Source organism: Peromyscus leucopus, chromosome 7, assembly GCF_004664715.2.
Source record: "Peromyscus leucopus breed LL Stock chromosome 7, UCI_PerLeu_2.1, whole genome shotgun sequence".
In the NCBI taxonomy this organism is placed as follows: domain Eukaryota; kingdom Metazoa; phylum Chordata; class Mammalia; order Rodentia; family Cricetidae; genus Peromyscus; species Peromyscus leucopus.
In genome coordinates, this window is record NC_051069.1 from 18381816 (window position 1) to 18406983 (window position 25168).

General features: G+C 49.0%; 1 protein-coding gene across 3 annotated transcripts in view; it reads left to right on the top strand.

The window, feature by feature from the left end:
• Positions 1 to 6115: 6115 nt before the first annotated feature.
• Positions 6116 to 25168, top strand: part of Acsbg1 (acyl-CoA synthetase bubblegum family member 1) — a 61146-nt gene continuing 42093 nt past the window's right edge. The window contains exons 1-5 of one of the 3 annotated variants that reach the window (XM_037207491.1): positions 20179 to 20260; positions 20687 to 20825; positions 20906 to 21083; positions 23786 to 23884; positions 24673 to 24767. In XM_037207491.1, coding sequence (XP_037063386.1) covers positions 21034 to 21083; positions 23786 to 23884; positions 24673 to 24767 — 244 coding nt within the window. In that variant the 5' untranslated portion in view covers positions 20179 to 20260; positions 20687 to 20825; positions 20906 to 21033. Of the gene's footprint in view, positions 6309 to 20178; positions 20261 to 20686; positions 20826 to 20905; positions 21084 to 23785; positions 23885 to 24672; positions 24768 to 25168 lie in introns of those variants that run through there. The other 2 variants (XM_037207492.1, XM_028864983.2) reach the window with 2 other exon arrangements.

Sequence of the window (25168 nt, forward strand, 5' to 3'; positions counted from 1 at the left end):
GGGTTTTTTCTTAATTGATTTTTTTTTTTTTAATTTTTGAATCGGGGTTTCTCTGTGTAGCTTTGCACCTTTCCTGGAACTCACTCTGTAGCCCAGGTGGGCCTCGTACTCATAGAGATCCTCCTGCCTCTGCCTCCCAAGTGCTGAGATTAAAAGTGTGCACCACCACTGCCCGGCTAATTGAAATATTTTTTTCATACACTATATTTTGATCATGGTTTCCCCTCCCCCAGCTCCTCCTGGATCCTCTTTGCTCCCCTGCCCACCCAAATCCACACCCTTTCTTTCTCTCTCTCATTAGAAAACAAAGAGGAATCTAAAAGAAAAATTAAATAAGAGAAGATAAAATAAAAACAAACAAGCCAGAATAGGGCAAAACAAACAGAGAAAAAAAAGAGCCAAAGAAAAAGTACAAGAAACACAGACTGACATACACACACATTTGCACACACAGGAAACCTATAAAAACAAAACTGGAAACCATAATATAAAAGCAAAAGATCTGTAGGGTTAAATAAAATGTCCTGACAAGGCTTTATGAACCAAACAAACAAAAACCTCCAAAAAACGCTATCAGGACCTGTGCAGGACGGGTGCCCGGTGCCAGCGTCTGTGAGTCCGAGTGTGCATCTGTCCCGTTGTGCCTAGAAGGCCTCATTTCCTTGGTGTCCTCCATCCCTTCTGGCTCTTACAATCTTTCTACTTCCTCTTCTACAGAGTCCTCTGAGCCCTGAGGGGAGGGCTTTGATGGAGAGCCCCATTTGGGACTGAGTGCTCCAAGGTCTCTCACTCTGCACACTGTCCCGTTGTGGGTCTTTGCATGAGTTCCCACTTTCTGCAGAAGAAAGCCCCAGTGACGCTGGCTGAGCAAGACACAGATCAGAGTGTAGCAGAAAGTCATTAGCAGTCATTTTGCTGCTACATTCCTTTAGCGGAACAACTATAGGGTTAAATAAAATGTCTTTGTTTTTCTTCTAGTTTCGTAGTCTCAGGTTCATGGCCACTGGAGCAGCGTTGAGCATGGGTTCCATCTCATGGATCGGGCCTCCGTGCCAATCAGACAGAGAGCGGTTGGTGGCTCCCACGACTTTTGTACCACTGTGGCACCCGTGCATCTCGCAGGCCGGTCACCACTGAAGTTCACAGGCTTTGTAGCTGGACTGGCGTTTACCTTTCTCCGTCGGTAGTGTGCAGAGCACCTTCCAGTGAGAGAGTAAGACAAACTCCATTTAAAAACTTTTATATCGCTGGGCGGTGGTGGCTCACGCCTTTAATCCCAGCACTCGGGAGGCAGAGCCAGGCGGATCTCTGTGAGTTCGAGACCAGCCTGGGCTACCAAGTGAGTTCCAGGAAAGGCGCAAAGCTACACAGAGAAACCCTGTCTCGAAAATAACCCCCCCAAAAAAAAAAAACCCCAAAACAAAACAAAACAAAAAAAAACCCAACAACAAACAAACAAACAAACAAACAAAAACCCTTTTATTTCTAACAGTACTAAGGTAGAAGCTGAACCAAGTTCCAGAGACATAAATAACCAGATAGGACCCTGGTCAAGGTGACCCCTCCAGGGTGGGTAGGCTGCTGGCCAAGAAATAGTTTTGAAACTAAAACAAAGGCTCAATCCATGGAAGTCTATAGTTCTGGGAGAGTCTCCAAATGTATTTCATCTTCCGGAGTTCTGCTGCTGGCTAACTGTTCTTGTTAACTGAAGTATGTTGACCCCTCACTCTGAGAGCTCAGGGCTGTCTCTTTCACCTGCATAGCCAGAGTGCTGGACACGGACCAAGCCCTGGCTTGCTTACTGTTAACAAACCCCTTTGTACTCACATCGGATATTGGCTCTGTGGTGGTCTTGCTCGGGGGCGCTCGAGATACGAGCACAACACCAGCATCACGAATACGACTCAGTAGGGGTAAAGGCGCTAGGTAGGCGTCTGCTTGACTTCTCCATGTTCAGTGAGTTATGTCTTCATCAATAGGACCTTGCTATCAGTTTGTAGAGAGTAACCAATAGCCTGGGTTGTCTAGGGGTTTCCACGGGGCCTCTTTGGCCAGCGGCTCAGTTAGATGTAACTCACTTCTGGCACTGGAGGTTTTCATTGGTGGTGAGAGATGTCTAGTTGGGGCTTTGTCTCCTTTTTATTTGGTGATTCCATTTAAGATTTCTGGTATGGGCTTTTGAAACTCAAAGCCACCTCATCCCCTCATCTCCCCCTGCAATGACACACCTCCTCCAACAAGGCCACACCTCCTAACCATTTCAAAACAGTTCCACCAACTAGAAAACAACACATTCAGAGATATGAGCCTATAGGGGACATTCTCATTCCAGCCACAACGTGTGCATATGCACTTGAATACACACACACAGTAAAAAAATTTAAAAATGCATTCTGGGCACCCACTACTTACATTCTAAATTTTTGAAAGGGTGAATGATGCTCAACTTTTAACCTGCAAGCATTTAAGAATATTTGCAAAGACCAAAATGTTTTTTGTTTATTTTTAAGTACTTTCTTCTATAACAATAGCCAGGTGATGGTTTTCATTAGTTTGTCAAATGAAAACTTGTGAAATTGTTCAGTTGCCTTGTGATCTCTACTGGAATCTTAAATCGTACACACCCTGAGTAAGAATTCAAGACACACAAGCACGGCAACATTTAGAAAACCCTTCACAGGTAAACTAACCCAACTTGTGGTCCAGTAGGGAGGGTAACGGAACCAAAAAGCAGGCGGTGTGAAGCACAGAGAACTCATTTCCAGAAGCTGGACTGTAGAAGGGAGCTTTTGCTTTGCTTTTTTTTACTTAGATGCTTTTGGAGTTGACTTGTACACCCCATGAACTGTAGCCAGCCAGCACATGTCACTTGCAGAAGTCATTTCAATGGCCCAGCAGCTAAGAGCACTGGCTGCTCTTACAGAGGACCAGGTTCAGCCGCTAGCACCCATATGGCAGTTCACAGCCATCTGTAACTCCCGTTCTAGGAAATCTGATGCCCTCTTCTGGCCTCTGCAGACACTGCATTCCGGAGATCGATACACTTCTAACATGCAGACAAACACTCATACACATAAAATTAATATTTTAAAAGAGAGATAGATGCAGAGGCCCACCGGCTAACGGACGAGGAGTCTGGAGGCTGCTGTCCACCAATGCTCCCTTTAGAAGGACAACCGATGAAATGAACTCAAACTGAAGATTTTTAAACTAAAAATGAGAATTCAGCTCAATAAGCATATTTTTTAGGGTTTTTTTTTTTGTGTCATTTAATATTTATTTTATCTTATATGACCTCAGAGCATTTTCCCACTGACGCCTTCCCAATCATTCAACTCATTCCTCACCTACAATTTCATGACATGGCGGTGTTAACCCACCTTCATAGTGGCAGCTTAGGCTAGGAGACATGGAGCATCTTGGTCAGGATCACTCAGCTCCCAAGTGGAAGAACCACGAGTTGAGCTCAGGTCTGAAGAGCATCAAACTTTCACTGTCTCCCTGGTTCCCACAGTCAGATATAGATCTCTGTGAAGGCCAGTGGTCGGGGGAGCCAGGGAGGAGCCGCACAGTAAGAGATGTCGCTAGCTACAAGGACACAGACTTCTCTGCTGCCAAAGGAGTCGCCACGGGAGGGTGGGAGGGTGGGGACACATCAAAACTCCAAGCTCAGGGCTGAGGAAGCAGCTAAGTGGGTGAGGGTGCTTGCCGAACAATCATGAGGACCTGAGTTCAGACCCCCAGAGCTCATGAAAAACCCCATCCTGTGACCCCAGCCACGTGGGGGGCAGGGCAGAAAGGAGAGGGTGGGTGGGACTTGCTGGCCAGCCAGCCTAGTTGAACCAGTGAGCTTTAGGTCTCAAGGGAATACGGCAGAAAGAAACAGAAGGCACCGGATACCCCCTGGCCCTCTCAAACTCCGACAACTCCTGCACAATATCCCAAGCACAGGTTCATGGACCACTCATAACACACTCTTTCTAACCAACTTCTGTTCTCCTGCCGCCACCCGGAATTGGCCTAATTTACCCAGAGCCCAGAGACCAGGAAGTCCATGGGTGATTGGCTTAATTTACCCAGAGCCCAGAGACCAGGAAGTCCATGGGTGATTGGCCTAATTTACCCAGAGACTAGAGACTAGGAAGTCCATGGGTGGAGACTCCCAGGGTTAGCCCTCCTCCTCTTGGGCAGCAGTCAGGAAAGTGGACAGAGGGACTCTGGCAGACAGAAGAACCACCATGGGGCTGCATTTATTTTGCAAGAGGAAACTAAATTGCCATTTTCCGATGTGGCTAGAGCAGCCTCTCCCACTGCCTGGTGTTTAGTTACTGTGTCCCAGCATGGACTTCCTGTGGACACATTTATCCTCTGTCCCCAGGTGACTCTGAGACTCAGTTCTCATCCGCCCCTGTTGGCATCTCTCACATGCAGGGGCTGAGATGCAGGCCACTGCCTGCTCTGGGACGTAGGGCTGCCCGGCCCTGTTGCCTCTGATGTTCCTCTGTGGCCTTGGCGAGGCACTCTAGGGCCTTATCACTTCCCAGGGTCCCTCCACTCTCGGGTCTCACTTACCTCTCCTGGTTCATTTATCCACCAGCAGTAGAGTTTGTAGGGCCCTCCACAGTACGCTATGGATTCAGACCCACAGCCTGGTACTAAACCCGGGTTTCTTTTTCCTTCTCCTTGTCTGTGTTTTAGAAGTCCACCCAAAACCTCTGACTCTCATACCTTAAACTTGACTTTCCATCTCCTTTCCCTGGCAGATGTCAAGGCATTTTTCTTTCTTTCTTTCTTTTTTTTAACCACTTGTCATGTTGTTTTTCTCTCAAATTATAATATAATTGTTCTCAGGCTTCTTTCTGTGTCTATTTCTAAATTTTCTTACAGACCCACAAAGGGAATGCTGATTTCCCCAATAACAACAGGAATTCCTGCCCAAACCTCCTGTACACAATTTGCACTGAGTTAAATTTTATCTTTCCCAAGCTAGGGTCCAAACAGAGCTTCAGAGAGGGGCCTTATTTGGAAATGGGGTTTATGCAGGTGTAATCAGCTAAGATAAACAGGACTGTGATGGGCCCTCGTCTGATACTTGGTGCTCTTATACGAAAACAGAGGCTGAGGGGACGACAGCCCCGGGGAAGCAGAGGGGTACAGCACTGCGCTTCAAAGCCAAGGAAGACAGACGAGCAGGAGCGGCGGGCGGCCTGCAGAAACTAGGTGGGCGAGCATCTTCCTGTGAGCCGTGGAGCGGGTGCGGTCCTTTCACACCTGGATTTCAGGCCCCTGGCCTCCTGAACTAGGAGAGAATGCCTTTCCGTTGCTCTAAGCCATCTGGATTGCAGTTTTTTTGTTATGGCAGCTGTAGGAATGAATATATAGTTTACCTTAGAGGGGCTTTCTGGTATTCAGAGACATGCCTGCCCTGCGCATTTCCGGCCTCTGTTCATGGCTGCCTGCCAACTAGCCTTTCCTCCTTTCACTAAAGGGGCAAATCCTTGCTTGTGTTTAGGCGTTCCTGAATGGCCCCATTTTGGGGTTCCCTGTCATGCCTACTCTAGTGCAGAGGCTCCTATGAGCTATATAGTAGTCCCCCCCCACACACCCCATTGACAGTCCGCTTTCTTGTCCTCCCCCAGCACTGGGCTCCTTGAGAGCAGGAGCTGTGTGGACTCTCCTGAAGTGTCTAGTACAGGATCTGGAGCCAGGGGGCTCCGGGCAAACCCTCTTGGGTTTCATCCATCTGTTTAAGCTGAGGTGGCAGACTGGGCATTGGGACTAGCAGCCATCTCCGGCTCAGGGTCTGGATTTGTGGTGGGAACCCCCTCTGCTCCAAAGTGTCCCTTTAAAGACAGTGAGGAGGTTTTCTGGGGGCCTAGAAGTCCCGAGCCCATTGGCTAGACCTTCTGGGAGAACCCGGGTCGATTTGCATAAAAATGAAGGCCGGCTTCATTGAAATTCTCCTCATCTTGAGTACAGCAAAACCAGGAAGAAAAGGAAAGTTTTCATCCGGAGCAACTTCACTGCCTAGGAACATTCTGAGCTTCTGAAAATAGGGAGGAAATGGGGCCCTCAGGGTCACTCCAGGCACCGCCTACCCCTGCCCCATGCCCGCCCCCGCTGCCCACTCAAGGCCAACCTCTCACTGTGGGAGACCGCGCTGTCTTCGGTGAATGCCCACAGCAGATGCCACGCAGTTCTGAAGCGGGATACTGCTGCCTGTCCAGGAACTCCAACATGCCCAACAGCAGAGATGTCCAGCAGCAGGATGCCAACGTGGGGACCACCCAAGACAACTCCCAAACCAGGTGAGTCCGAGTCAGGTCTCAGCATGTGGAGCTGGGGGCCCAGTTCATTCTGACCTAGGACCCAACCCCAGCAAGTGACTTGTCTTGCTGAGCCTTGGTGTCTTTACCTGATCTCTGTGATGGAAAAGGAATGGGACCGGGACACTTGTCCATTTAATGTGCCTGTTCCTCTAGTGGCCATAAGAGGTTCGATTGAGGAACGAGCCACACTGCTGTTAAGAAAGAAGGTTTCAGTTCACGGGCTTGTTCCTCTGTGTCCCTAGGGTTAGGGGTGGAGTGGCACATGGCATATGGGGTCGATGACGGATAAGTTCAGGGAAGCGCCCATGATCCCAGCTCCAGCCTGCTGTATGACCTTGGCAAGCCCCTGGTCCTCTCTGTCAGTACATGAGCAGCGGCTGAAGTTGTCCAGAGCCACTGATTTGGGGGAACTGCGTCTGTGCCTCATGAAGGAGTAAGAAACAGGCAGAACACAGAATAGTGGAAGACAGGCTCAGGGACAGCAGTGTGCTAAGTGGCTAGATTGTATACCGGGTAGTTCAAGGCTAAGTGCCTAGGTCTGAGCCCTTGGTGATAATGTGCAGAACCTGCAAGGGTTTGAACAACAAGAACATGGCCACTGTCCTCTTAGGGGCTATGCAGAAGGAAAGGTGGGGCGGATGGGAAGACATGCTAATCTGCCCCATGAGGTCCTCTGGACACACTCGCCAAGCCAGAGTGGGCTGCTGTTCACCCAGAAGCAGTACCCCTTCCCCCCGGAGGGGATGCAAGTATAGGGGAACAGCTGTGGCCCTGGACTTGGGCTGTTGGCACAGAAAGACCTGGGCCCTCGAGGCTCTGGGTACCATCTCTCAGGAGCTCAGAGAACAGGGGCTAGCAGGCCATCCCAGCGGATGCTCATAGATGCCTGAGAAGCTCAGACCTTGAAAATGCAGAACATCTGCTGGGTTCAAGGGCCCGGAGTTGGGTCAGTAGCCCCAGGGTTTGCTGAAGTCCATGTGTCAGGTCCCTGTGGACAAGGACTTGGCCACTAGGGAGGGAGCTGAGCGTCTGAGTTGATAGGCCCTGGGTCTGCTTTGCTGATAATACTGAGGTGGCTAAACCTGGGGGCCATCTCCAGCCTGGGCAGGGAAGGACTCTGTTATGGGATGGAGCAAAGTCTCAGGGCCCTGCAGGACAGACAAGGACTGGAAGCCAGGGTTGGAGTGCCAGCTCCACCACTTTCTTACTGAGCCACTTTGGGTAAGTTGAGAGTTTCCATGTCTCCCTCTGTGCAATTGAAGATGAACGACCTGACCTCCCTTGACCTTGATCGTGTATGGCGATGTCTCCAGGGCTGCAGGTTTGCACACCACAGGCACAGAAACCTCAGAGCAAACCCACCCCAGGGCATCTTGGCAGCAGGCTGCAAAGCTCACGGCTTGGGCTCTGGTCAGGCTCTACTCCTGACTTACCCTGTGACTCAAGGCGAGACATACCCGTTCTGAGCCTCAGTTTCCCCATCTGTCTGCCAGGGCAGGTCAATGTACCCCAGCAGCCTTGCAGTATAGCTGCAAGGAAAGGCCACCAAGCCCTTATTGGAGTCACCGAAGTGCCACAGCTGTGGCCAGGGCAGCTGCTCCTGGCGTAGGGATGGTTCCAGAAACCTTCCATAGGCGGACAGACCCTTGCTTCCTCTTTCCTCCTTCATGTGCGAAGGGGTTGCTGGTGGTGGAGGAACAGGCATTGGGGTACCTAGAACTGGTGTACCTCTTGAGACTGAGGCTGTAGACCATGCCATCTACCAGAGGCTTGCTTGACTGAGCATGCCCTGAGCCATTACGTCTTGGTCATGTCAAGTCCCAGGTCTAGGAGAAACAACCTAATGGAAGAAGTCCTCAGAGGAACCTAGAAGGGGACAGTTGGTCTCAGGTTTGAAAGGCTCTGGGTCCCAGGGTGGTAGCAGGGGCAGTATGTTTGGGCAGAAGTGGCCATCAGACCACCAGGCAGGGGCCAGGTTAACTCATGGGTCTAGAGAGTCCGAGGTGCCCTACGTGTGATGGACAGACCCAGGGCAGCCAACCAGAGAGGAGGAGGAAGCAGATAGCTGTACCCCTTCATCCTTTGAAGGTTCCAGAGCCTCTCACAGTGGGTGGCAGTCTGTGGGAAGTCAGAAATGAATCTGGTGGTGGCCACAAAGGGGCTGGACATGAGGTAGCTGGGGGAAGCGAGGCAGAAAACTGGCCTATAGAATCGCTGGCTCCGAACTGCCCACACTCACCCTAAGCTGCCTGCTACTTACTCTCTTAGTTCTGCCTGGCAGAAGCCAGGTGTGGAGAGGACCCCCCACCCCCAAGAGCCCAAGATGGAAGATAGTCCAGGAGGCCAAAGCAAGCTAGGCAAGAAAGGCTGTCCTCACAGATAAAGCTTGCCAAGGATGGCAGGGAGGGATCACTCCATCTCAGGGGCACGCTAGCCTAAGAGGAACAACCAGATTGGAATGTTACCAAAGGTACAAGTGTCCTTGGCATTGGGAACACAGAGAGCCTTCCAGTTCTGAGGTGTCTCCCAACTCCCACTGCCCACTCTGCATAGTACAGAAGTGCAGCTGGCCTTTCTTTTCTTCATGTTTTGATATCTCTATTGTTCTCCTCTGTTTTATTTATTTATTCCACTCACCCCAAACTACTTCTTGTTGAGCTTTCAGGAATTGCACTGAACACTAGAGAATATCATAGACTACAAAGCAAGTCTCTACCGTAAGGAGTTTACATACCGATCAAGAAGACAAACATATTTATAAATAATTATGCCATGAGTCATTAAACTGTAAGTTTAATGATAGAGACCAAAGAGAAATTTTAAAATGCAAAGAAAAGTGCTGGTGTGTGTGTGTGTGTGCGTGTGTGTCTCAGTGGTAGGTACTACTTTGGATTTCATGAGGACATGGGTTCTGTTCCCATTGTGTGTTGGGGTGTCTATGGGGAGGGGGGGGAAGTGCTGGTAAGATGGCTCAGTCAGAAAAGTTGCCTGCCACCAAGCCGAACAGTTTGAGTTCAATCCCCAGAAACCAAGAGAAACAATTACTGCAAGTTGTCCTCTGACCTCCACATGCACATTTCCCCAAACACACAAATAGTTTTTTTAATGTAGTAAAAGAAAAAAAAAAAAAGGGGAAATGGTTAAAAAAAGTCAATTGTTATGCTATATTTATTTTATCACAATAAAAATGGTTTTTAATGTTGGTAATTAAAAAAAGAAACAGAGGTGATGTCATAGATATCCGACTTTGTCTTGAGGACTGAAGGAGACTTTAAATCTGAGCCCTGAAAGGTCAGCAGAGTTCTATTAGGAAGAAGAGCTCTATAGAAAAGTTAGGAAGGACCTTGGTGTTCAAGGCCAGTGAGAACGATAATGGCCACAGGGAGTCAAGGTGTCAAGAGTCTCCTGGGAACAGTGCCTACCTGGGAAGTCAGAGTCCCTGAGGCAAACTAGGCCTGGTCCCAGATATGTGAAATCTGATCTGGATGTCTTCAGACTAACCCAGGCCAGCTCTGGGTCTGTGCAGAATTCTCGGTTGTTAGCCAGGAGCAGCAGAGGCCAGACAGGCTCAAAGTCAGGAGCTGGGACCAAAGTTAATCACTGTATCCCCAGGCAAGCCCTTTTAAATGACAGACACCCTCCATAGCCTTACCCATTCTGTTACTCCGCCCACACAGAATCAATCTACTCGAACTTGAATACCTCCAGGGAAGGAGAATTTGCTGCTTAATTTCATCATCCCTGTAAAGGGCAGGGGTGGTAAGAGGGAGTTCTGTTTCACACCCGGGTCCTTCAGGAGACCCCTGTGGGGCAGAAAGGATGGAAGGGTCAGACAATGAGGCTGTGGGGCTGTGGAAGGCTATCTTCTAGGCATTAAGTGACTGTCACACTCATGAGCTCAAAGCAGCTGGGATTACCTGCACAAGATTGGACCCATCAACATTCAGTCATACATGAGGGAGGGGCTCATGGGGCCTGGCCCCTCCCCCAGGTATTAATTGGCAGCTGATGGCTGTGGTGGGAGTGGAAGCCATTGTCTTTAGGGGTACAGCCACTGGTGAGTTGTCTATGCTGACCATGTCCATGTATGCAGCCCTGCCTAAACTCAGTGGGCCATGAAACAAAATTCATGATAACATGGGACTGGAGAGATGGCTCAGCGGTTAAGAGCATACACATACTGCTCTTGCAGAGGTTCTAAGCTGAGTTCCCCACACCCAGGGCAACTCCAGCTTTTAACCACCACAGGCACTGGCACATATGTACCCCACCCCAACAGGCACATAATTAAAAATAATAAACATAAACCTTTAAAAAATGATAGAGGGAGGGGCACTTGTTGAGAAGAGAGACCTGGGGCAAGGGATGGCGATAAGATAGGGTGGGTGGTGACTGTGACCAGAATATAAATATAAATATAAATAAATATATATATAATTGCCAAGGAATAAATTAATTAAAAATTAACAATTAATTAATTAAAAGAAAAAACATAGTCTCCTGGATCCCTTGTTGTGGCTCCTGGCAGAGCTGTGTGTGGAAAATGCTTAAGAACAGGGCTTACAGAGTGCTGGGAACCACAAAGGCCGTGATCACAGGAGAGACGTCTGGGCCTCGCTCCCCAAACTCCTACCTGTAGAATGTCCCTCTGAAGACTTGAGCGGGTGGGTGGGGTTTTATTAATGGGGACAAATGTCTCATACAGTGAAACATAATGACTTGTAGCATGAGGACTTCAATGTGCACACCATACGATCAACAACCCAACTGGAATACAGAAAATACTGACCACTCCAGAAAAGGCCTTCCTGGGCACCCATTGCTCTAGATGTTCTTGCACTCCGTGTGTGTGAGCCAACCCACCCAGACTGTACCCTCCTGATGGCTGAGATGTCATCTGTATCGTTAAGTGTTTCAGTAGTACAATCTTTATTCTTCGGATTGTCAAGCGCATTTCTGCTTCTTTGTGTGGATACCACAATGTGCTTTATTCTTTATTCTGCCAAGTGTCACTCAAGTTTCTTGTTTTATTTGGTGTATGTCACACCACCACTGCCATCCTGAACTGCTGTCACCTTCTTCAGAACATGTGTGATTGTATTTAGAGTCCTCCTGGTAATACAAGACAAATTTCCTGTCCTGGGGTCCTTACCCCATCCCCATCCCACCCACCATCAAAATCGTATTCACAAGTTGCCGGTGACTAGGATGTGGATTACTATACTGGCATTGACTGGAGACCTTAGTTCCAGACCTTAGTTGCCAATGGCCCTCTCTATGAACTACTTGAGTGTCCTCACAACATGGTGGCTGGTCATCAGGGCTACTAGAGATGTCTGAGAGTCATCACTCACATGTCTGGAGCCTGTGCTGGGAAAACTCAGTGTGCTGAGAAATGACCCTCTGAGACTCTTTGGCATGTGAGTTTCTATGTGTCTCCCCTGAGTGATGTCACCATCATGCCTTCCAGGTAGGTAGATCTCTGACATAATGGGTCAGGGATCCAAAATCACCTGCTTTGAGAGAGTCAGGTGGAAACTGTTGCTTTTTCTGACCTAGCCTTGGAGGGTAGGCACTTGCCTACAACGTTTGTTAGAAGCCAGGCATTAGGCTAGCACTTATTAAGGGGTGTGGGTGGGATTAATTAGGCTTCGTCTACTGATGGAAGCAGTGTTAAGAATTTGCAGGATGACCAGGCATGGTAGCACACGCTTGTAATTCCAGCACTCAGGAGGATGAGGCCTGACGATTGTGAGTTCAAGGCAGACCGGGCTACTCAGGGAGACCCAGTCTCAAAAAAAGAATTGGCAGACATGACTTCAACCTGTTACAGCATTTTTGTGACAAATACTCCCATCTTTCATTTGCAGAAAAAATGTTTTACCTTCCTTTTAAAGGTGAAGGGAATTCTGGCTTGAATCCAAGGATTTTCTACAGCCGTGCTGACATCTCTGATCTCCACACTCTCCCAGGGCAAGTGGCCAGCCACTCCGCTCTTGCTCCCTTTCTGTAAAGTGTCCTTTCCCCGGCCCTCTGTTCCTTTTCAAACACTCTTTGCCCTCGCTTTGTTTTGTTTGACCATGGAGTTTGACCATGAAGGGTTTAAGTGTGATTTTTCTTTCCCTTTTGTTAAAATCCACCTGAGGATCAGTGACATGAAAGTTCTAGACTTTCTTGTGGAATTTGTAAGTTAAGGTTTTTTTTTTCTTTTCTTTAAACCAAATTTTAAAAAAAATATAGATATGGTTTTTTCAAATCTCTCCCTGCCCCATTCTCCCTTTCTTCTTCTCAGGAATCCCAGAAAAATGCATGTCAGAGCATTAAATAAGTGTATGCTAAAGTATTTAATAGGTTGCCATGAATCTATTTTATTTTTAAAAATACTATGGCTTCATTGAGATAGAGTCACATACATAAAATCCACTTGTTTAAAGTGTACAGTTTGTTTGGTGATATAGTCAAAAGGACATGTAACCATCACCACAACGGAGTTTAGAATATTGTCTTTGCCTGCACCCATCAACCCTTTGATGCCTTTAATTTGTGGAAACCACTAATTTGTCTCTACAGAGACATTCTATAGAAACGAGCTGATATATGTATGACCTACTGCGGCTGACCTCTTTTTTTTTTAAGATTTATCTATTTATTTATTTATTCATTCATTCATTCATTCATTCACTCATTCCTTTATTTATTTATTATGCATACACTGTTCTGCCTGCAGGCCAGAAGAAGGTGCCACATCTCATTGCAGGTGGTTGTGAGCCACCATGTGGTTGCTGGGAATTGAACTCAGGACCTCTGGACGAACAGCCACTGCTCATCAATGCTGAGCCATCTCTCCAGCCCTGCGGCTGACCTCTTTCACCTAGCATTAATGTTTTCATGATTCAGTCATGATGTAGCATGTCTTATTGTCTCCTTCCGTTTGTACGAATGTGCATGTGGGGTGTCAGGGTGACAGGGTCTCACTGTGCTACCCAGGCTGGCCTTGAACTCAAAGCAATTCTCTTGCCACAGCCTCCCAAGTGCCAGATTAAATGTTTGGCGGTTTTTCATTTCTTTTATGCCTAAATAATATCTCTTCATATGTCACAACTTGTTTGCCCCTTCATCCGTTGATGGGCACTTGGATGTTATAATTATCAGGCTGCTATGAATATTCATGTCCAAGTTTGGGTGTCAACATCTAGTTTCATTTCTCCTGGGTATATATCTATGAGGGAGTTGCTAGGTCAGATGAAATTCAATACATAGCCTTTTAAAGTTTTATTTTCCTGTTTCAGACAGGGTGTCACTATGTAGCCTTGGCTAGCCTAGAACTTTCTGTGTAGACTAGGCTGTCCTTGAACTCAGAGATCTGGCTGCCTCAGCCCCCCAGGTTTGGGGGTTAAAGGAGCACAACCCACACCCAGCTCAACACATAACCTTTCGGAAGCTGAAAGACGCCAGCCTCTGAGTAGTTGCAAAGGCGCCAGCATTTCCACACCTCTGCCAGCTCCCTTAACTGTTTTGATTACCACAGCCCTGGCAGGTGCAAGATGTTGCTTCATGTGGCTTTGATTTGTGTGTCCTGATGGCCGAAGATGTTGAGTAACCTCCAAAGAGCCCTTTATATCCTTCAGAGGGATGTCTTTTCAAATCTCCTTTGTCTATTGTTCATTATTGACTGGTGAGGGGTGTTTACATACTCTAAACACAAATCTCTTGACCATATGTCTGATTTGGAAATATTTCCTCTAATTTTGTGGGCTAACTTTCCAGATTCTTGATCCTATGCCTTGAAGCTCAGACAGTTTTAATTCTGATGAAATCCAGCTTACCTGCTTTTGTTTCATTGTTTATATTTTTGATGTTGTGTATGAGAAATCTTTGCCTAATTCACGGTTGTAAAATTTACATCTTCCAAAGTTTTTACAGCTTTAGCTTTTGCACTAATTGAAGTCACATTGAATTAGATCAAATAATTTTGATTAGTTTGCTCCATTTTGAGTCACTGTTTTGTGGCTGGCAGGGAAGAGCTTTGCCTCCATCCTCTCTTGGTTGCTCCACTTGGTGGAAAGACCCTCATTTCTCTGTTGCGATGTCTTCTTATCTTGGTGAAGGTCAGTCCACTGTAAACTCACAAGAACTTGAGCTAATTTCTGAGTTTTACGCCACTGCACTTGTCCATGTGTCTGCCTTGTGACAGTGTGTTTTGATGACAGCAGGTGTTCAACATGCTTTGCAATCAGGAAATGTGAAGGTTCCAACTTTGTTCTGTTCCGGGTCTTGAATTTTCTTTTTGAAAACATTATTATTATTATTATTATTATTATTATTATTATTATTATTATTATTTTGTGAGGGGATGTCTTGACTGCATGTATGTCTGTGCACCAGGTGTGTGTCTGGTGGCTGTGGAGGTCAGAAGACAGGACTGGATCTCCTAGAACTGGAATTACAGTTGTGAGCTGCCATTGGGTGCTGGGAATTGGATTGTGGTCCTTTGAAAGAGGAGCCAGTTCTTTTAACTGCTGAGCCATATCTCCAGCCCCTGGGTCTTTTCAGCTTTTACAAGGATATCACCTGGGATTTTTATGAAATTATATAGATCTTTGGCCAGTTTGGCCAATATTAAATCAATCTCTCTCTCTCTCTTCTTTCCCCTGCCTTCCCCGCGCCCCCTCTGTTTCCTTTAATTTGTTTGGAGCCAGGGTCTCACTGTGTAGCCCAGGCTGCTGTCTCCATCCTGCCGAAGTCCGAGTGCTGGACTACAGGTCCACACCATCATGAAGGTTCCAACAGTGTTTTCTCTCTCCTAAGGCATCTACTTAGTCAGTTCTTCAACTTCTCTCAGTAATGTTTTGTCCTATCCAATTTAAAATGTCTTTCCTCTCTATTCCTTGGATTGAAGACTTTCTATTATTTTGTCTTCAAGTTCACTAGCATCTCTTTTCAATTGACTCTGTGGTCATCTGGTAAACCTTTCACTTCAGAGGTTGGACTTGTCTTATGTTTTCTTGTTTTGTGGAGACTTCCTCCCTGGGAGCTAGGGGCAAGGCTCCATCAGTGAAGAGCTTGCCATGTGAGTGAGTGGACCAACATTGATCTCTGGCAACCATGTAAATCTGGGTGGATGTTTTCATCCTAGAGTCCAGGAGGTAGAAAGAGGGAGTTCTGAGATAAGCCAGCTAACTAGACTCACCAAATTGGTGAGCTCCTCTGGGTTCAAGTGAGAGACCCTGGCTCCATGACTAAGGTAGAGTGTGGTGGGAGAAGACACCCAATGTCGATCTCTGACTTCCATATGCACCCACACAAGCATGTACCCCACATACATCCCAGCACATACATACATATACCTGTTGAATAGGACAATACATATACACAGCATGCATATACCCAGACAGACTGACCGACTGACAGACAGATACACACACACAGGTGATACCTTTTCTCCCTTTAATTCTCCTGTTTGTCTTAATCACTGCTATAAAGTCCTGGTGGGTTCATTTCCATGTCTGTCATATCAGGGTTTGTTTCTGTTACTGCCTCCCCCCTTGACTGCACATTCTCAGATGTCTAGTCATTCTTTGCTGGATGGTCGATATCATGAATTGGGTGTTGAAAGCAATGAGACTAGTTAGTTTGAAGGATTTACAAATACAAACATATTAAGCCAGTTCCTTAGTCGCCATGTCTGCCGTTCTGGGTCAGTTGTTTCTAGGAAATTCCATGTTGCTAAGACAGAATGGAGCTGGGGGCTTCATCGAGCTGGGGTTGGAGTAGAGCTCAAGGCAGAGATTACCCAGCATGCACAAGTGAATTATTCAACTTTATTCTATTCCCAACACCAGAAAACAAAATTAAAAAAAAAAAGAACTCTGGGGTCGGCTCACCTGGGTCCCAGCTGTCCTCGTCATTGCTGCATGGCCTTCAGCAATTTACTTCATCTTACTGTACTTCCATTTCCTCATAAAACAGGGGTCACAGTCATGCAAGACAGTCAGTCAAGACATTACTTGGTACAGTCTAGTGCCTCAGAAATGCTAGCATTAGATTCCCTTCTGCTGCTCAGTGACACTCCAACCACCCTCAGCAGAGCCCCCTGCCTGCCAAGAGCCAAGAAGTACAGATTGTGGTTGTATGTCACTTCTCTCTCTTCTTTGGCTGGTGTGTCCCCCAGGACAGGGACCGGCATCAGCACTCAGCTGGGCAGACTGATGGACGGCTTCCCTCCTCCCATCTCCCTGGGAGAGAAGCTGGGATTTACAGCCCATCCACTACTCCAGTCCTATTCTGTAGATGGCGTAGCCAAGGGCCCGGGAGCAAACGAACACGGAGACACACGTGCGGCACTTCAGATAAAAATGGCAGTCAGTGGCTTTCAAGTCATTTTGGGGCTAGAATCCTGCCAACTTTGAGCTTCACACTGCGCCCCCCCCCACTACGGTCATCAAGCCCACCAGTTGTATCTGTCATTAATGCCATGTAAGAGATGGCTCAGGGGGTGAGGCATTGGCAGTCAAGCCTAAAAACCTAAGTTTGATCCCTTGACCCCACACAGAACAAGAGAACCAACTCCTGCAATGTTCAAGCCAACTCTGGTTCTCTGACCTCCACATGTGTGCACACATGCCCATGTACACACACACACACACACACACACACACTACATGCATACATGCATACATACATACATACATACATACATACATACATACATACAATTTTGGATTTGAAAAAGAGAAGACGGCTTCATTAGGATTTCAAAACTTGAGTTCTGACCTTTCTTACTATCCGTACCATTTGTCACAACACTGAGTATTTGAGACACAGTCAGGAACAGGTGCAGAAGAGGGTGAAACGCTCCGTTCTCTACTGGCCTTCTTGTCCCTGCCCTGTCCCCCTCCAATCACCTGGGGCTAGGGGAGGGGGCAAGACCTCCAGGATACACGAGCTCTGGAGCCCACCTCTCTGAAGTCTGTATCTGAGTGTGTTTCTTCATCTGTAAGATTCTGGGCGGCAGGAGTGTTTCACTGGGCTGTTGTGAGGATGGATGTTTCCACACAGATGTAAAACATGGAGGGCATTGCACAACACCCCGGAAGCTCTCAGTATAGGAGCGTTGAGAGCACATACCATTCTTGTTCCCGTTTGCCTCCTCTGCACTCTCAGGTGTGGGATCCTGGCAACACGCAAAGGCCTTATCTCTTCTTAGAGCAGCAGAATTCTCTCCCAGGCCCTTAATTGTCAATAATAATCATGAGACTGGGAGGCTCTTTATCTGTGACATTTCAGAATATGGAGTACCAGAAGGGAACCAGGAGTTGTCTGAAGTCATGTGATTAAGGCAAAGCCTGGGCAAGAATCCAAAGATTAGTGTCCAGAGAACTCTGCCTCGGGTTTGACCAATTTGCTAGCCAACTCCTTTGAGTGATTACAGTAGAACTTAGTGATTGGTGTATTTATTTCCATGCACAGACAATGGGATTTGGCTTGATGAAGTTGAGCACTCAGTCTAGGTACTGCCAGCTGGGTTAAAAGTGAACTGGCTAGATGGCTGCCCCACCCATCAAGATGGGAGCCAAGGCTTAGGATGGATTGTTGGAGGGTGAGGTCCCTCAGTAAACAACACACTCCTGCTAGGACTCAGTCAGTCAAGGGCCCTGGGATCTCTGTTCCAATCTGTTCCTTCTGGTGGCTCTGAGCATATGTTAGATAGTGTATGCCTTGCCCTAACCCTTTTCCAGAGACTACACATACCCAGCAGATCTTTACTTTGGTCCAAGGCCTCACCTGAGCTGGGAACTAAGACTCGATGGTCCACAGCCCAAGTCTTTACCCATACTAGCTTCCCCTACCCTACCCCCATTGCTTCACATGAAATAATCATACCTTCAGCCCCACTCAATGTTCTGTGTCTGCCCTCCCCAAGGTTGCCACTGACGGCACCTCCCACCTCCCAGTAGCCCTGAACACATACGTTCTCATTGACCATCAAGCACACGATCTCTAAGCCACATCCAGTTTGCTCACCTCTGCCCACACAGCCCACATCTCATCTGGCACATAGAAGGCATTAAATCAACTCCCAGGGTAGGAGGGAGGACCCCTAGAAAGCTGTCAATCTTTGGGACAGGGAGACATTATTTGCTACTCTGGGAGTAAGGGCTGAGTTAATCTAGTTTCCTAATGATTGCTAGTCCTTAAATGCTAACTAACTGCCTTGGACTAGCTAGCCAGCTCTGGGAAAAGACGTGACAGCTGGGGGTCCCTCTCAGAATGCTTCTTGGAGCAAGTGGGGCTTGAAGAGATAGGACTCAGCTAGAGGAGGCGGCTGATGGGTTTTCCAAAGGATTGGAAAGGGGCTTACATATTTCCCAAGCTCCCTAAACCCCGTCAGTTTAGAAACTATACCCAGCCATCCAGGGGGCCTGAAAACTTAGATCTGAGGCTACCTTTGCCTTCAAGTGGAGAGGTTACCACCCCTCCCCCACAGCAAGACCCAGTGCTGATCCCAAGCATCACACCACTACTCAGCCAAGCCTGAGGAAGGAGAACTCCATCATAGCTCTCCAGGTGGGAGGAAAGTCCGAAGGCCTTTCATGTGGCTAGGCCTGGACTCCTGGGGTCCCACAGGTTTCTCAAATAGGAAGAGTGCTTCTGAGTGTGGAAGCCTATGGATGGAATGAGCAGTGAGTTTCTAGAAGGTTCTCAAAATGGCTCATCACCAGGCTTCAGAATGAAGAGTGAAATGCCCTGGATGTCACCAGGTGGAACAGCGGACAGGGGCCGCTTGGGAACGAAGCTGTTAAGGACTTAAAACAGGAGGAAGGTCAGATCATCTTGAAGACGGGGTGCTGGTAGTTATCTGTCACCCAAATGGACAGAGGACCTCCCCACAATCCTCTGCCCTTGCTGTCTCTGTGTCCTATTTGTGGGTTTAATTAGGGTTTGAAATCTCCCCTCGGGCTGGCTGGGGTGCCTCTAGCCTCTCGTCTCTGCCTGGGAGGAGTTTGATAATTAAAGATGGAGATAGGGGTGGATTTCTCAAAGGGGACGAGAAACAGAGAAGTCTAAGGAGAAGCCGGAAGGAAGGTGGGCAAAGGCTCTCCCAGCTGCAGGACCCTTGCTGTAGAGGGCACTAAAGGAGCCTCGAACTTGCCAGGGTTGTGGGTGGTGGGGGCACTAGAATGCCGAGGGCAAGGTCCACGGGCGAGGGCTCTCTGAGGTAGGGTGGATAGAATGGTTGAGTTGGTGATGCAAGTGCCGGATAAACCTGTGTCCTGGCATCCTGGCTTCAGCGCCAGCTGTGGCGAGCCAGCTTCAACCCGCTTGCTCTGCCTCTTGCTGGCTGTGTGACATGGGGCAAATCTAGCACTCCCTGGACTCATTCACTCATCTGGAAAATGGGGCTATTAACGCTGACATTACAAGGTGGAACAGAGGATTCAGGAAGCCCAGCCCAGTCCATTTGACAAGATATGTGTACTTAGGAGCCATAAAAATGGACAACTCCCCCCCCCAAACCAAACCGAACCAGTCAATCTTCTGGCCCAGCCTCGGAGGCCCCAGGGTGGGCTCTCCCAGGTATATGGCCCAGTAGCAGGAGTAATTTCTCCAAGGTTCTGGGAGGGATCACAGCCAACAGGCTGTCTCCAGTACTGCTCTGACAGGTCCCTGTCCTGCTTCCCGCCCTGCTTATGTAAGAGCCACATAGGTGGGCAGCTGGGTCCTGTGCCATGTAGGTCAGAGGTATCTGGGGCCACACCTTGCCAGGAGCCCCAAGGCGGGCTGGGGCGGGTCCCCACTCATGCCCAGCCCTTATGGCTCATCACCCGGAACCTGGGCCACTTCGGCAGCCAGTTCTTGGATTCACTATGCCTTAGCTGCAGGAGCAGGGGGTACATAGCCCTGAGTCTGCTGCCACAAGGAAGAGGAAGGTGAGAGGGGGGTTTGGGGCAGAGCCTGCGAGGCAAAGCCTCTGCTGTGAGTCTTCTGTGGGGGTCTGGAGGGTGGGAATAAGGACCGCAGAGAGCTGTCAGAGGCTTCCTCTTTGAGACAAGGCAGTCCATATAGACCAAAAGGAAGCTGGGATGTGAGGTCTGGTGAATGAGGTAGCAGGATGGCAAAGCGTGGACTCAGCCTTTTTTAGGGAACCCCAGCATGTCTTTGGGGTTTTTAGGGTGCAGGGTGGCCCTGAGGTAACACCTCCATTAAGAACGTTCTCAGGATTTCTGGAAGTTGGTTTTCCCTTTGCTTCTGAGCAGAGAGAGATGAACACTTTAAGCACCCGAGAGGCTAGTGGAAGTGGTCGGAAGTTTTTGCAAAGCAGGAGTCGTGGAAATCTGATTGATTTGCTCTTGCAGGTGAGCCATTGGCTCGAGGGAATATTGAGCCCAGAGCCTCAATGAAGCCACCTCCTGTGAGCTTGTGTTATTCTCAGATTGAAGGAACGTGTGGGTTTAGGAGGCAGTAAATTGCAGTCAGGTGCCAGCCCCAGGAGTGGTGAGTCATGCCTCGAAGGAGGGCAACTGCCCCTGCCCTGCCAGGCCCGGGCAGTGACTCACGCTGTGTCTCTGTTGCAGGGCGGTCTGGTCGAGTTGGGCCTCTCTGGGGCTTCGGTGGCTTTCCCCAGGGGACGCTGTGACACGCCCTCTGAGGCTCTCGCTCTCTCCTGGGTGAGCTCGAGGGGTGCAGCCACCCCACAGGGACCATGCCAGAGGTGCTGCTTCTCAGGTCTGCCAGCTCCATCCTAAGGACTGTGTAAGGAACCAGGCTCCCACCATCCTCCTGCCTCCTGCCCATCACCACCTCCCAAGGCGGAGTACTTAGCACAGTACCTGAGTCCCAGACCGGGGTTTAAGACTTTTCACCCTGCTCACTCCCCCTCCTCAACTCACTGTCTGATCTTCTTACTTCTCAAGAGATCCGTGGCAGCTCACCAGGCATGATGAGGGATGACTCTGTACTGAGTACTTTCCCCTACATCATCTTCTCACGATAGCGTAGAACAGCTCAGAGACACACGGGGATTGGACCATAGCTTTACAGCTTGAAAAGTTAGTTGAACCCTAACAGACAGACAGACTGGATGCTAGGCTCTTTCAAGAAAACATTTATCTACCACCAGCTGCATTACCACTCGGGGATAACTGGGAAGAATGGATGCCAAGAATATGTAGGAAATGGGTTGGCGTGAGGGAGTCCGGAGGAAAGCAAGGGCTCTCCTTAACTTATGTGTCACACAGTGATAATATGATGGGTAGACCCAACCAACATTTACTGGGCTTCCGCAGTGATTACTCATGGCCAGAGAACATTGAATTGGGAATGACTCTGACTTTCCAGGAACTTCCTGTGTGTGACCTTCAAAGACCAAGCTAGAGGGTGTTGAGGGAATCTAGGAGGGCTTCCTGAAGGAAGGGTTGAGGAAGCTAGGGAGGCTCTGTACCCAGATGGTTCCCATTAGTTCTTCTGGCCAGCCTGGGTGGCTAGGTGAAGTGGAATGATGGTTAAGAGAGAGGTGGTGAGCAGGCCCCGCCACACGCCTCTGCTCTGTTCGTACCATACCGAGTTGCTCAAACAATACCTTGGTTTTCTTGTTCCCTGCACACCCTGGAAGGTGGCAAACAACCCCGGGTTTTGTTGGTTTGCTTCTGTGGAAAGCAAACAACGCGCTTGTGTGAGGAGAACACTGGGTGAAAGGGAGCCGGCCTCTTGCCATCTTGAGATCCTCCTCCTCGGAATTCAAAACACAGACAGAAACAAGTCAGCTCAGGCCTTCTCCCACCAACACTGTCATTTTATGACTTGAGATGACTTCCTCCTGGAAAGCCGCCAGCTTCCAGAGCACTGCTTCAGGAGGAGTCTAACTTTCCAGAATGACAGGTATAAAATGTTGGCCACCGTCAACAGGCTCGTTACCATCCCCGGTGTCTGGTCGCCTGCTGGGATCATTCACTGGTCACCTGTCCTTCTGGAAAGAACAGAGAGCCCCCAGATGTTTCCCTTTAGCGCTGGGGATTGAACAGGGGGCCTCATACACGCTAGGTGAATGCTCTACCACCCGAGACTTCCAGTGCTTTCAGAGGGTCTGGGAAGAGCAGGGTTTTGAGGAGAGCACAAGGCATCCCATTTTTGAGGTCTCTCTTCTGACGTAACACTCAGCCCTCTTCTTTCCTATCCTGCCATAAAAATGATGCCCTGCTAGAAGTCAACATCAACAGTGGCAAAAACTGATGAAAGAGAGAGTTAAAAACCCACAAGATGCGTGCGCGGCGGTGCCATGCTGGTGATTCATATGGATGGCTCTCGGCTCTAATGCAGCTGAACCCACTTCTGCCACTAGCTAGAACCCCAAGTGAGCGGGAAGGGCATTACACACATTCTGACTCAGGTGATAGCTCCTTGGAGGGCCTCAGTTTCCAAGGCCCTTGCAAGGGGAGAGCAGCTCAATTTGTCTGGAAAATTCCTTTTTGACCTTTTTTCTTAACCCAGGTACCCCAAATTCTTTAAGCCCAGGACACGAGGGTTGAATATGACCCTCTGTGGGCCAGCTGTAAGGGTAAGTGAGGTCTCCCCTCCCACCAAGGCCTGGTGGAAGAACAGGGCCCACCTGAAGGGAGGGAGAATAGGGTTGCCAGATAAGGATGGAGAGTTCTCCTGCACTGGGTGCCAGACCTCAGAAAAGGCCTGTTCTGGGAAGACAGGCTTCCCTCCCTCTGTAACCAGAAGGCTCTCAGCAGAATGAGTAGCTTACCTTCTACCTCCCCCAGGCTGACTGTCTTTCCACTTCCTCTGTGTGGATTTGTGAAAGCCAGAACCAGTTTGCCCGAATTTTAGTTGGGAGTGGAAGTACACCTGTACTTTAATGGTGAAGACTTAGAAACAGACCTGTTCAGAGGAGGCTGCTGAGACGGTGGGTGATTACAGACTAATTTTGTGGTGGCTTTCCAGTCTGTGATTTCAAAGGTGGATCAGCTCTGAGCACAGGGTTTGGCCTTGTGGTCCAGGACCCATCTTTCAAGGGCACACCTCACTAAGGGAGCTCACAGCCTGGTTTGGTAACATTACCGTCTTCATCCCCATGTGGGGCAGCTTGCATCCAGCATCCCTAGAGAACAGTGGTGTAAGAGATGCTCTGAAGTCAGTGAATCCAGAATGCTCAGAAACCTCAGCTTTGTCATCCTTTCGTCCTCTCCCTGAGCAGGTCGCCATAGCAACAGAGGAGATGCTCCAGCCTTGTGGTCCAGGCCTTGCCCACAGTGTGCATAAGAAGGAGCCAACTCAGTCCTTCCCTTCTGTGCCAGGTTGTCATAGCAACAGAAGGGATGCTCCAGCCCTGTGGACCATGCCCTGCCCACAGTGTGCACATAGAAAGGACCAACTCAGTCCTTTCCTTCTCCCGCTTCCGACCCTTCTCCCTTTATAACTCCCTGTGTCTTTTGCTTTAACACATATCTCAGGTTCTTAAGCAGACTGCTGCCAGGTGGGCCTGGGTGTGTTCGAAAACTTAGTTTGAACCTGAAGTACCAGCAAGGAATAAGGCCGAGTGTACGAAGCAGGTAATTGGCCTGGCTTCCTGGAAACTGGGCAGGGATGGGGATAACCCCACCCTGACAGACAGATGGGACTCCCTGGAGCCAGGGCCATACCCTTAGGGCATCTGTGACCAGCTATACAGGTTACCCACGACACAATTCCAGTAGGTTCTGTTTACATAGCTATGGTGATGATGTGTCTCTGGTGTTGTACAGTCTTGCAGCCCTGTGTAGTCTTGAGGGTGTGCGTTGAAATCCCTCTGCTCATCTATCTACCCAGGAAGGTGAGGTGTGGCCAGGTAACTCCTGGGAAAGATGGTGCCGAGGGACACTGGGGCGGAGATGATAACAGAAATCCAGGAGCCAGCCTCTTCCGGCGGAGAGGGGAGACCCTTACTCAGAGCCACCCAGCCTGGGAGGCCAGACAGAGCTAAGACAGGCAAAGCCCCAGCTCTCCCTGGCCCATGCCCTCTCCATGGGACAGTGGAGACTACAGGCAGACACCATGGAGGGGGGAAGCCCCTTTAGAATACTAATGAGTATGAAGAGTGATGGGGTGGAGGTCTTGCCCAAACCGTAAAGCCTATACTCTCTTAGAAGGGAGGTTCAGAGTCCCCCAAAGCCCAACCCTTTTCTTGTCTGGATGGGGACACTGAAACTCAGAGGGAAACATGATCTTATACGGAGACCCAACAAATCAGAGCACAGCCAGACTTGATTTCTCCTACAGAGGGGAAGGGAGGGGACTGGAGGAAGTGAGACAGAACACAGGATCAATCATCTAACCTTTGTTATCCATCTCCCCCCACCAGCTCCCTAATTGATGGGCGGACACTCTCCAAAGAGTCCCCAAGTCATGGCCTGGCGCTCTCAGCTCCAGAGAAGGCCTCCCCGTCAGATGCCACAGGTGAGTTTGCATGAGTATTTCTGAGGGAGTTGTGGGGGCTGCTGGGAGCCAAGGGGAGAATTTGGGAAGAGTCCATGGAAATCTTGCTAGGTCCACATCCCAGGGATCCCAGCTACCTCTTCACTCATGGCCGCCAAGCTGCCATCAGGGCCGGGCGTGATGGAAAATAACAGGGGGCTGATTCCTTCCTCAGTAAGGTTGGAAAGGAGGCCAACGATGGGGAGAACCTAGTGGACAGAGCCTGCGTGCTTAGGCTGCCAGTGGACAGGAAGGAGCCCAGCAACACCTCAGGAGTTTGGACCTAGTTAACTGGGGCACGGGGCAGGCAGACGGGTGCAAGCTAGCACAGTTTGTTTTGGAAGCTGGCTCGTCACATGTTCTCTGTGACTTTCCCCTCGGGT